This window comes from Nyctereutes procyonoides, unplaced genomic scaffold (genome assembly GCF_905146905.1).
Source record: "Nyctereutes procyonoides isolate TBG_1078 unplaced genomic scaffold, NYPRO_anot_genome, whole genome shotgun sequence".
In the NCBI taxonomy this organism is placed as follows: domain Eukaryota; kingdom Metazoa; phylum Chordata; class Mammalia; order Carnivora; family Canidae; genus Nyctereutes; species Nyctereutes procyonoides.
This window is the reverse complement of record NW_026575133.1, coordinates 44,325,073-44,338,640: the sequence shown is the minus strand read 5'-3', so window position 1 is coordinate 44,338,640 and position 13,568 is coordinate 44,325,073. Positions and strand designations below refer to the sequence as shown.

Sequence of the window (13,568 nt, the reverse complement as noted above, 5' to 3'; positions counted from 1 at the left end):
AATTAAAAAATAAATTTAAAAAAAGAGGTCAGAAGTCAGAAGGATGTGATGTAAGAAGAACTCAAGCCACCATTGCTGGCTTTGAAGATGGAGGAAAGGCATCACCAGGCAAATGCTTTCTGTGGAAGTTGGAAAAGGTAAGGAAACAGATTCCTCCATATAACCTCCAGAAATGGACACAGACCTGTCAAGACCTTGATTTTATTCCAGTGAGACCCATGGTAGACTTCCAACATAGAGGATTGTAAGATAGTAAATTTGTGTTGATCTAAGTCACTAATTTTGTAGCAATTTGTTATAGCAAAATACAAAACTAATATAATACCTTTATGTTTTTTTAAAACTAACTTATACTTCTAAAACCATGGCTACTCTAAGAGGTTCTGTTAACTATTTCAATAATTTGGTCATGTAATTTTAATTTTAATTTTAAATTAAAGGAATAAATTTTAATTTAAATTAAAGGAATAAAAAGCACACTGGTCTGCATATTATTTTTTTGGAGAGAAATTCTCTCAAATCATAGGTCCAAATATGTCACCTCTTCTATTTCATTCACAGTATGGCTTGATATGCAAGTAGAGCTTCCAGTGCCTGGATTCCAAGACCTCTTTCAAAACAGACACAAACATTTTCATTCATGTGCTTGATTCCACTGGCTGTCATGTGCTAGGTTTCCTCTGTTTTCCTGTTGTGTCAAAAATCTCTTACAGCATCTGTCTTCATAGTTGCTTCTGATTTAGAGGCCATAGTTTGAGAAAGATTGAATCAAAATATTTAGATAAAAAAGTGGCATGTTGAAATTATATACTAAGCTCATCAAGGACAAGAACCATTTCTTACTCATCATTATATATGTTTCAGTAACTTTGTTAGAAGAGTTCAAGAATATCTTGGAGGCTAAGAGTGGGAACGTGCATGTATTAGGAAATAGAAAAGGACAGTGATAAATTTTAACAACATTCAAACATTGTAATTTGAAAAGCAGGTTCAAGTTCTGACTCTGTTACTTACTAGTTGAGTGATTTGGGCAGGTCATTTAACCTTACTAAGCCTAAATTTCTTCATCTTTAAAATAGGAATAAAATAATTTCACTGACTTCCAGTTTCCACTCAGGGAAGTTATATTACCCTATAGAAGATATCAGGCTTTTAATAAAAAATTATAAGTCATGTGAAAAGGCAAGGAGGAAAAAAAAAAAACACTTCTAAGGGACAAAACAAGCAACTGGACCAGACTTGATTGTGTCACAGATGTTCAAACTATCTGGCAAAGAATTCAAAATAATGATTATTAGTTCAGTGGCTCTGATGGAAAAGGCACACTACATGCATGCTTACATGGGTAATTTCTGTAGAGAGGTAAAACTATAAGAAAAAACAGAAATGTTAGAAATGCAAAGCACTATAATGGAATGAAGAATGCCTCTAATAAATTCTTCAGTAGAATCAACTCAGACGAGGAAAGAATCAATGAACTTGAAGTATGCCAATACAAATTAATTAAATTGAAACAAAAAGAAAAAAATTAAAATAAAAAACCCTAAATAATTAACCAAACAAAACCAGAAGAGAGTATCCAGGAGCTATATTCTGATATAGGCACAATTGGAATTCTAGAAGGAAAAGAGAGAATGAGAACAGAGTAGGAAACATATTAAGAGATCATGGATTAATTTTTTTCAGAATTAATAACAGACACTAAACCACAGATCCAAGAAGCTCAGAGAACACAGTGCAGGATAAATACAACACACACACACACACACACACACACACACCTTGGCATATCATATTTAAATTGCTCTAAATAAAAGATAAAAAGAAAATTTTGAAGATAAGCAGGGAAAAAGGAAATGTAACATAGAAAGGAGCAAAAATAAGAATGAAACCCGTTTCTTAGCACAAACCTTCAAAGCCAAAAGACAATGGAGTGATGACTTTAAAACAATGGGGAAAAATATCTTGCAAATCCAGAAAGCTAGAGTCAAAAAAAAAAAATATATGATTCAAAAAGTAAAGGAAAAATAGACTTTTTTTTTTTTAATAGACTTTCTCAGGCAAACAAGAGCTGAGAAAATTCATTGCCAGCAGACATTCCTTATAGGAAATGTTAAAGGAAATTTTTTGGACAGAAGGAATGTAATATTAGACAGAAGCTTAGCTCTACACAGATCAAGTGTCAGAAATGAATATATGAGGGTAAAATAAAATTTATTTTTTTTCTTAATACTATTGCTCTAAGAAATACCTGACTTTGTAAAGCAAACATATTAGCAATAAATAGTGTTTATAGAATACAGAAAAACAAAATATATGACAATAGCACAAAAGATAAGAGAATTTGGATATATACCTGCAGGAAACTTACATTGTGGGGGTGGGGAGAGGCACTGGGATGGCTCAGTTGGTTAATCAGCTGCCTGTGGCTCAGGGCATGAATCCAGGGTTCTGGGATCAAGCCTTGCATCCAGCCCCCTGCTCAGCAGGGAACCTGCTTCTCTTTCTCCCACTCCCCCTGCTTGTGCTTTCTTTCTCTTTGTCAAATAGATAAATAATATCTTTAAAAGGGGGGGGGGAAGGAAACTTACACTGGGTATGAAGTGGCATATTATAATTTGAAGATAAATACTGAATAATGATATATATATATATATATACATAAATTCTTCTTCAAAAAGTTTATTTATTTATTTTAGAGAGACAGAGCATGCATGCATAGGGAGGGGAAGGATAGAAGAAGAGAGAGTCCAAGCAGACTTCATGCTGAGCACATAGCCCAATGTGGGGCTAAATCCCATAACCCTGAGATCATGGCTTGAGTAGAAATCAATAGTCCAACACTTAACCAACTAAGCCACCCAAGCACCCCTATAAATTCTAAACCATAAGGCAATCATACATTTTTGAAAGAAATATAAAATAGAATCATTAAAAAGTTATCAATCCAAAGGAAGGCAGAAAAGAGGAAAAAAGGAACAAATGACAGATAAAGCATAGAGAATAGCTAGTTAGTTGGTAAATTTTAATCCAAACGATCTAGAATCATGATAAATGTGAGTCGCCTAAATATATCAATGAAGAGAGATTGTCGGATAGGATTTTTCAACAGTAAAATGCAGTAGCCCATTTGTAAGAAACAACTTTCAAAATGAAAATTTAGGTTAGTAGCAAAAGGATGGAAAAAGGTAAGCCAAGAGAAAGCTGGAGCAGCCACACCGGTGTCAGCTAAGGTTTGCTTTGGGTCTGAGTTATGTGGGCTATTCACCAGCATGGATTTAAAAAAATCTATCATGAAACAGTTGTATTTAGAAGAGTCTATTAAGTATGATAAATAGCAATAGATGAAGGTTCATGATCCTTGTATTTCACACATGCCATCTCAATTCTTATAATGTTTGCCCCAATGTGGATAACCAATAACTACTAAGTAGGAGAACCAGGATCTTAATCACTGTGCTGTGTTCTTAAAAAACAAAACAAAACAAAAAAACCAGAACAAAACAACAACAAAAAACCCACAAGATTTTATTATGCCTTCTATGAGCATTATGCTGCTTTCCCTCTGGGGAGACATTAAAAAAAGCCAACTCATTCTCTAAGCTGGGCTTTCTTTTGGATGGCGAGTGCTGCTTCAGTTCTCTTCGTTTTAAAAAAGATTTTATTTATTCATTTAAGAGAGAGAGAGAGAGAGAGAGTGAGAACACAAGTGGGGTGAGAGGCAGAGGGAGAAGGAGACTTCCTGCTGAGCAGGGAGCCTGATGTGGGGCTCGATCCCAGGACCCTGGGATTAGGACCTGAGCCGAAGGCAGACACTTAACTTACTGAGCCACCCAGGTGCCACTTCAGTCCTTTTAAATGCCTTAACTTCATCTCTCTCTTTCAGGAGAATGAGATGTTCATCCGCATATCATGCCCAACTGAGTCACTGCTACAATAAAGTCTGCAGCACTACAGGTTAGAAGTAAAAGGGACTTAAAAAAGCAGAACATTCAGGATAGAAGTCATGACATCCAGGAGAAGACACAGGAGTCACAGGTCAAGCACATTGCCCAGGCAGTCGCAGCCAACAACTTCAGAACAGGACTAAACACCAGATCTCCTGCCATCAAATACATCACTATTTCTTCTTTCTCTCTTCACAAGTCTCTGTAGCTGTTACTCTCATGCAAAGAATAAAATACCATGAAAATGAATAGTATCAGACAAAGGCAACCCCTTGTGAATGAGACAAGCTCTAATAGTTCATTTAAAAATTGATGATTTAGGGCAGCCCAGGTGGCTCAGCGGTTTAGCGCCGGCTTCAGCCCAGGGTGTGACCCTGGGGTCCTGGGATCCAGTCCCACGTCCGGCTCCCTGCTAGATGGACCTGCTTCTCCCTCTGCCTGTGTCTCTACCCCTCTCTCTGTGTCTCTCATGAATCAATCAATCAATGAATCTTAAAAACATCGATGATTTTGAATCAGATACATATTTTACTAAAGGAACCACATGGATAGAGATCTGATTGCCTTCAGAGTTTCCATCTCTTCTCCAGATCCTGTTACCCTGCAGCAATGTGGCTCTCAGGGTCCTTGGCACCAGGATTGACTAATTCTCCGTTTCTTTCTCTATAGTAGGAAACAGCACCTCTTGGGCCGTGTTTCCTTGTGAATTATGAGTTGGAGAATATGGTCATGTCAGCACTGCTCTTGAAGGGAGCATGGTTGTCACGATAGAAAACAGCCTTCAGTTTACACTTAAGACAGTCTGTTATTTGTCTCTGTTCCTCAATTTGTTAAGAGTGATAGATTAATCTTTTCTGAGAGTTTCAGACAAATAGGACACAGAAATGTAATGGACTCTTGAATTTTTCCTTTTGTATGAATTTGAAAACAGATAACCTTTCAATAAAAACTTGTTGACAGAAGATCGTAGTCTAGTTTACAGTATTACCTGGTTTGCTTCTTAAAAAAAAAAAAAAAAGTAAATCCTGTTGTGTTTTTTTTTTTTCCCTAGAACTAGCATTTTTAGAGGAAAAACCTTGAGATTTTGGTGGGTTTTAGTGAAATATTGCTAGGTTAACCTTAGGCTGGATTAAAATAATCTCACAGGAAACCTAAATCAAAATACCCTATTTTTTTCCAAGGGTTCATCTTTGATAATTTTCTCATTCAAAGTGCCTGATAAAAACATTACTGAAATAGAAATCCAGTAAGCAAAACAAAAATAACAAAGCGATACAGTATAAAAAGTACAAGTGATTCAGGAAATGAGATGGCCCCTTTCTTAAACTTCAAATTCAAACCTTAGTTATGGTCAAGGTGACAAATTATTTCTGTCTGCAAAAATGATATTTTCAGTATTGGTTGGCTTTAACAGATGATTTTGCTTTTAGGCTGCCCCCATGTGTCCTAATGATATCAGTGTTTGTTCAAACTTCCCCTACTTGAAAGTATGGATTTTCCGTCAATACAGGAAAGAGAACCTCACCGGAAGCCAGAAGAACTCTGTGGTTGACCCAGCTCTGCTACAGACTATTGCGTGGTTTTCTAAATCAAACCATTTTCCTCATTTTATTTCTTTTTCCTTCAAATTTTTTAACTAAAAAGTGGAGATAATTATATCTGTAATATTAACCAACAGGGATGTGATGATCACAAAAGTTAATGTATAGGTTAATACTTCATAAAATATAAGTCTTATTTTACACACACTAGTGATCAATATAATTGACACAGATCTTCACTCTGTCAGGTGTAGCTTCTATATTACAGTGCAATGCACTACAGCCACGGAACACACTGGGTGAGAGTCCTTGGATTTTCTCTCATTTTCATAATATCTAGTTTTGTACCTTAAATCAAATAAACTTTTTTGTAAAGTAGATGACTGAAGAATCTAAATTTTTTACCTTTTTTATTTATTTTATTTTCTTGAACTAGACTGCTAGTCGGGACACACTTGGCTTCTGGATTTATAATACAACTAACATGGGAACATTTCATCTTTCCATAGGTCAGTCCCATTACTGGAGACACCTTCCAACATTAATAACAGTCATTAAAAGAACTCTGTAACGTCATCCAAATAGCTTTTGTACATTTAAAAATGAGAATATTAACAACTAACTGGAGGTTTCACAGAAGTAAAGACAGTATAACAAGTCAAAGCATAAACAATTCTTTAAAAAAAACATGGTTTAAAGTATCTAAAGCATATGAATCAAAAACAATTTTAAGACTGTCACAGAACATTGCTTGAATAAAATTTAATTTGTATTTTTGATTCCCTGAAAAATTTAAGAAACTGTAGGTAAAAGCCAACACATGCAAAAATTCTGTGATTACCTCAGTGTATTACTAAATCATTTTGTTCTTCCTACCCAAGTGCTAAACAGAAAGTCTTTGATTGCTTTATAATTCTTAAGAGAAACAGTGATTTATAATCACCCACTTAATTATATTAGATACCGAAAATATTTCAGATTTAAACAGCACACATATTGATTGACAACAACTTGATTTTTTTCCTGATCACTGCCATTTCTTGAAAAAAACCTGTGAAGAGTTTCCAGTCATCAATTCCTTAAATTCAAACTTTTGCGGACAAGTAGTATGGCTAATATAATATTTCCAGACACTGCTTGGTAATTCTAGTTTACTTTTTGCATATCAATACCTATGGTCTCCAATTAAATATTATGTTTCTTGTATTCAATGAAATAGAGGATCAAGTTAGCTATTCTATTAGAGTGAACTGAATATGTTTTATATGAGTAAAGATGCTAACAAAATAGCTGAATTGCTACACCGATTCGTGGAGACGTGATATGATGTCTGGTGAATAAACAATAATACCTGAATAATTCAACGTTTAATTTGCGGCAGCTGATATTAAACCTATATTAATATTTTGTAGGATGCTACATGACACAGAGCAATACCATCGCAACTGGTTTGCTCTTTGTAAAATCATTTTTACAGTATTGCCATAGAAATAATTTTAAGGAATTACCGGCATCATGAACTTTAATATTTTAGAAAAGGTCCCGGCTTTTGAATAGGAATATAGTCCCGATTCAGGCACATCACTATTGATCTGCAAACCTGTGTGCAAGGCCAGAGATCTCTCATCAAAAGTGTCTCTAGGGGAATGTTGGAATCACAGTTGCCGTTTCAATTCTAGGCAGTAGAATAGGGGGCGTGGAAAGTGAAGTCCTAGGGGGCTTCATGCTTTCAAGGTGCCTCACACTTTTACCTAAAAATCAGTGGCAATATATATAAATAGTTTAACAACAAAAACAAAACCTTCCTGGGGCTCTTGTCCTTTTCATGCATGGAAAGACTTCGTGGTCCTTTGACCGTGTTTGGCCACAAGGCTAGAGGTTTTCCCCTTGACAGCAGCCTCAGGCCAGGCCTTGAAACCACCGCAGGCCTTTTCAGAGCCTTTCGCTACCCCACCGAGGAGGGATGCTTAAAGAGGAAATTGCCTGTGGAGCTGGGAAAGCTCTTTCATTACAGAATATAAATGCTTCAAGTCTCTAGATGGCAGCCTTCAACGCGCTTGAAAAGCAGTTTCGTCCTCCTGGGCCACCCCCACTCCACTCTCACCCCCATCCTGGCTCCTTGGCTCGGTAGTATCAGCTCCAGGTGTGCCCTCGCCCCGGGATGTTGGGTTTCGCTGCTCTCCAAGAACGCGAGCTGAAAAATGTCTGTTCCTGGGCGCGATGAGCTCGGCGGGAAGCTGCCTAGATCGGTGCCTGGGGACAGGGGACAGGGGACTGGGGACTGGGGGCCAGGGAGGGCGACAGGAGGAGCACCACGAAGCCCCTCGCCTGGGTGTGTGTTGGGGGGGGTGATGTGCGGGCCGCCCTGGGGTGTCCGCCGGCCCTCTGGGGGGACACTCCGCACAAAAGCCACCTGCCCAGCTTGGGGGGGGGGGCACAACCGGCGCTACAACCACCTCGATTTCCCCCTAACGGTGTATGGGGGCTGAAATATAAAAAAATCTCAGTGTCTCCAATTTGCAAACGACTCGAGTGTGAAAGGGCGCGGGATAGGGGCACAGGGGGAGACGGAAGAGACGCACACCCGGGGCAACACGCGGCTCCCGACCCTCCCCGAGCGGGGACCCCAGGCTGGGGTGCAGGCAGGGGGCGCGCTCGGCCACCGGCCCAGGATGTGGGGGCGCTTGAGGCGGGTGGGACTGCAGCGGAGCGGGTCCCGCTGCCCCCTGCCTCGGCGGGGCGCCGCCTCCGTGTCGTCGGGGGTTAGGGACGCTGCCCCCCACCTGCGCACCCACATCGCAATGCACGGGGACGGGGGTACTTTGCCCTAGTCTTGCTCTACCCCATTCTCACCCCTACCTTGGAGCGGGTCTCCCCAAAGGGCGCGAACCCCGTGCAGGCTGCGTCCGCGGAAAGTGCGGCTCCGGGCTCCCGCGGCGCGGAGCCGACCCCAGCCCCAGCCCCAGCCCCAGCCCCAGCCCCGGAGGCGGCCCGAGCTGGCCCCGCGCCCCGGGCTGTCCCGAGCAGCCCCGGGGGCGCAGGCCATGCCCAGGTCCGCGCCCCGCGGGGCAGGGGACCCGGGCCACCCTCGCGCACACCCTGCGCCCACCCCGGGGGCCGGTTCAGGGGGCGATCCGAGGCCCAAGGCGGAGTTTAGGGCCACCGCGTGGGGCACGGGGCAGCGCGCTCACCTGGGCACGGAGAGCCGGGAGTTGCCATCCATCGTCGGCGGGCGCAGGACCAAGTCCCAGGCGCCGGGAGCCGGGCCCGGAGCGCACGGGCGGGCGCGCGCGGGGACAGAGGCGCGCAGGCGGGGGCCGCGGTCCGGGACTCGCTCCGCCCCGGCCGGGAAGCGCCGCGCCCGCGCCCGCGCCCGCGCCCGCGCCCGTGCCGGCTGGCAGGGCCCCTCCGGGTCGCGCCCTCCGGGGCGGCGCTGCACCCCGGCCCGGCTCCGTCCTTCAGCACCGAAGCCCCGGGCCAGGCTCCCTCTGCGCTCTCCCCGCCTCTCCGCGAGCCCAGCAGAGGGGACCCGGACCGCAGGGCTCTCTCCCCGCCCCGCCCCGCCCCGCCCCGCCCCGCCGTCGCGTCTCCTCCCCTCTACCTCTGGGGTGCAGCAGGTCTCAGCCCGCAAGTTGTTCCCCCACTTTCCCACATTCGCGCTCTGCTGGCAATGCCCACGTCCCCCACTGGCCGCGCACCAGCCCTTCGGCTGCTCCTCTAGATTTGATGTTATTTTTGTTACCTTCTGCAATGTAAAGGCTGATAACTGGGAGCAGTGCCCTGCTCCCCCTGATCCCTCGGCTCTTCGCCTTTTACGTGGACTCCCTTTCCTGTGTTTGGTTCTCACAATTCATCGAACTCATTTTGCTTAATTGTGACTCACTCATTCCTAGCTGGTAGAGAGGCTGTGTGCACACAGAGATCCCAAAACCCATGACAGTGGCCATCCATCAGGGGCCAGCCCCTGGAAGGAAGAAGTGTCACAGAAAATTCCCAAGTGCCTGCTTCGGTATCTCCTTGAGTAAAAATGACATTTGTTTTAAGAAGAAAGACGTTGGGGGTAGCAAATGACTGTTAAGAGGGTACTGTTGACTCTGGTCCTTTTTCATTACATGAAATATATGTATATATATATATATTTGAGAAAACCATAGAACTTCCATAAACGGGAAGGAGGAGTATGTCTATTTTACCCTATTTCTCCTGGTAAGTGCAACTAAAAACTGGAGATTAAAAACAAATATAAGAAGACAAAAAGGCAAGTAGGAGAAGGCAGACAAGGTAGGGACCTTGAGACACAAGGATTGACATTGTGGTGACTTCAGGGTTTTCTTTATGCCTCACATATCCCAGCTTGGGGATGGGGTAGGGGGGGTGGAAGAGATGCAAACCAGCCTTGGGATATGTGAGGCATAACTGGTGAACTGGAAATGTCAGTGGGTGCAGAGAGAAAAACCCTCCTCTTTCTACTATAAGGCCAGAAAAAAAGACAGTCTAGCAAGACAGAAAATTACAGACAGCAATGGCTATGCTCTAGCAGAACACCAAAGAAAAAAGTCCTGTGGTCCCACCTTACTTACACTGTCAAAGGACAAGTGGGAGACCCAGACTCTACTATTTCTAGTCTCTAATGAAGCACCCCAGTCCCCCAGCCCAGCAGTGTTAGAGAAGGCTGAGTAAGGATCCAGGCATCTACATCCATCCCTCCCCACCTTGGTGTCAATGAAGCCTGTGTGTTCACACAGCACAGCAGCGATGAGGCCACCACCTTCCATTCTGTACTAGGGGAGAGTAAAAGGAGGCAGAGTGGAGAGCCAGAAGTTTCGCCACTGCACAGAAGTAATGAAGCCATTTGGGAAGCAATAACTAGGTATTTCTAGCAGTCTAGTGAAGGAAGGTCAGGGCTTGTGAGAAGCCTAAAGCCTCATCCATACCTTCCAGCAAGGAGGAAACCCCTCTCCCTCAGGTGTCAAAGAAAGTCAAGAGGGGAACCTAGACTTCTTTCCCCATCTAGCAGAAATGGGAAGGCCACACCACCTTCCCACCCAGCCCCCTTTGCCCTACAAGAGCAACAACAAGAGAACCTAATGAAAACAAATCTTTAAGTGGGATTCAGAGTCTTCTAACATAATATCCAAAATGCACAGGTTTGGGGGCACCTGCGTGGCTCAGGCAGCTGGGTGTCTGCCTTCGGCTCAAGTCATAAGCTTGGGGTACTGGGACTAGCCCCACATCAGGCTCCCCACTGAGCCTCTCCCTCTGCCACTCTCCCTGCTTGTGCTCTCTCTTAAATAAATAAATAAAATCTTTAAAACAAAACAAAGCAAAACAAAATGCATAGGTTTTAGTAGAAAATTATTCATCATACTAAGAATCAGGAAGATTTCAAACCGAATGAAAAAAAATCAATAGATGCCAACACTGAGATGACAGAGATGCTGCAATTAACTGACAAATAATTTAAAATATCCAAATAAAAGTGCTTCAGTGAGCAACTACAAACACACTTGAGACAAATGAAAAAAATAGACAGCCAAAAAGAATCTTAGCAAGCAAATACATAAAGAAAAACCAAATGGAAATATTAAAACCTAAAAATATAATAGTCAAAATAAAACACTAATGGGATGATTTCACAGCACAGTGAAGTACATAGAGGAGAGAAATTAGTGAACTAAAGATAAAACAATATAAATTATCTAATTTGAACAAAAGTCAGAAAGCAGACTTAAAAAAAAAAAAACATAGCCACTGGAATGAATGAAGAAAAACAGCTGAAAAATCCCTATAGTTAGCAAAAGATATAAAGTTGTATGTTCATGAAGCTGAGGGAAATCCAAACACGATAAACATAAAGAAATCCACCCAAAGGTACGGTTCAAACTTCTGAAAATTAAAAACAAAGACAAAATACTGAAAGCCGTCATAGAGAAATATCACTTTACCCACAGAGGAAAACAATTCAAATTTCTTATCAGAAACCATGGAGGCCAGAAGTTAGTGACACAGCATTTTTCAAATACTGAGTAAAAGAACTGTCAACACAATATCCATTATCCAGTGAAAATATTTTTCAGGAATTAAGATGAAATCAGAGCATTCTCAGATGAATGAAAACTAAGATAATTTGTCACCACCAATAGACCTACCCTGAAAGAAGGGCTGAAAGGGGTTTCTAAATGGCAGGGACATTATAAGGATGGAATCTTAGAACACCAGGAAGGAAGAACACCGTAAGTAGTAATATGATAAATACAAAAGGATTTCTTTCTCCTCTTGAATTTTCCAAATTATATTTGACAGTTAAAGCAAAAATTATAAACATTTTCAGATGTGCTTCTTTTTTTTTAAGGATTTATATTTATTTGAGAGAGAGAGAGAGGTGGGGTGCGCAAGTGGGGCGAGGGACAGAGAGAGAATCTCTAGTAGACTCCTCACTTGAGGCTCCATCCCGCAACCCTGAAATCATGACCTGAGCCAAAATCAAGAGTCTGATGTTTAACCCACAAGCCACCCAGATGCCTATCAGATGTGCTTCTAAATGTAGAGAAAACATTGCAGACAATTATATTATAAAGGGGGGAAGATAAAGGGACACATGAGATCTTAGATTTCTACATTTAACTCAAACTAGCAAATTGACAACACAGGAGACTATGATTATTATGTATATACCATGCAATACATACAGAAATCATTAAGAAAAGCTGTATAAACATGCTCAAAACATTATGTATGAATAAAATTAAAATAATAAGATGTAAAGTAACCATAGGAAGGCAGGCAAAAGAAATCAGAAGAAAGATAAAACAAACAAAGAACCATAATATCAATTTTAAGCCCTAGTATATTGATGATAACATTAACTATAAATGGTCTAAACACAACAATTAAAAGAGAAATTGGCAGAGTAGATTAAAAACTCAGCCAATTACATGCTGTCTACAAGGAATTAAAATATAACTATATAAGAAGTTTGAAAGTAAAAATGTGGAAAAAGATATATCATGCAAACATTATTCAAGAGAAAATGTTAGTGACTATATTAACATTAGATACAGTAGACATCAGAGCAAAGAAAATTTCTAGAGACAGAGAGGGAGATTATATAGTGATAAAGAGGTCAACTTACTAGAAGGCGTAGCAACACTAAATACATACATATCGAACAACAGAGCTGCAAAACATGTGAAGCAACAAATTAAAAAAAAAAAAAGAATGGAGAAATAGGCAAATCCACAATTTTAGTTGCAAGCTTCAACCACTCTTTCCTTTTTTTTTTTTTAAAGGTTTTATTTATTTATTCATGAGAGACACATAGAGAGAGAAAAGAGACACAGGCAGAGGGAGAAGCAGGCTCCATGCAGGGAGCCTGATGCGGGACTCGATCATGGGACCCCGGGATCACAACCTGAGCCAAAGGCAGATGCTCAACCACTGAGCCACCCAGGTGTTCCAACAACCACTCTTTCTTAACAAGTGATAAAGTAGACAGAAAATCATCAAGTTTATAGAAGGATCTTTGGCATCATAAAACAATAGGATCTAACGGAACCTATAGAATATTGTACCTAAAAATAGCAGAATACACACTTTTTAAGAATCTATGGAACAGATGACAAGATAGACTGTAACCTGGAGCAAAAAGCAAAACTCAACAAATTCAAATGAATTGAAATCAGATACAGTGTGTTCCCCAACTGCAATAGAATAGAAAAGAAATCAAGAATAGAAAAAAAATAAAGATATTCCAAACCTAAAAAATTAATTACACACTTATAAATAATCCACAGGTCAAAGAAGAATACTCAAAAATTTTAAACACACAATGAATTCTATGAAGATGAAAATACAACGTATCACAGTATGTGGGACATAATCAGACGGGGAAATTTATCACGCTAAATGTACATATCAGAAAAGTGAAAATTTCCCAGATTAATAATCTAAGGCCCCACCTCAAGCACTTAGCAGAAAGAAGAGCTGAATAAACTTTGATAAAATTTGATCAAAAAAGGTGTAAATAATAAAGATAGAAGCAGAAATCAATGAAATTGAAACAGAAAAACAATTAAAAATT

The 13,568-nt window shown here is 41.0% G+C and overlaps 1 protein-coding gene across 3 annotated transcripts in view; it reads right to left on the bottom strand.

The window, feature by feature from the left end:
* SPHKAP (SPHK1 interactor, AKAP domain containing) overlaps positions 1-8,981 on the bottom strand; it is a 170,764-nt gene extending 161,783 nt beyond the window's left edge. For all 3 annotated transcript variants that reach the window (XM_055300413.1, XM_055300415.1, XM_055300414.1), the window contains exon 1: positions 8,680-8,981. In XM_055300413.1, the coding sequence (XP_055156388.1) occupies positions 8,680-8,711 (32 nt within the window). In that variant the 5' untranslated portion in view covers positions 8,712-8,981. The remainder of the gene's footprint in view (positions 1-8,679) is intronic.
* Positions 8,982-13,568: the final 4,587 nt, after the last annotated feature.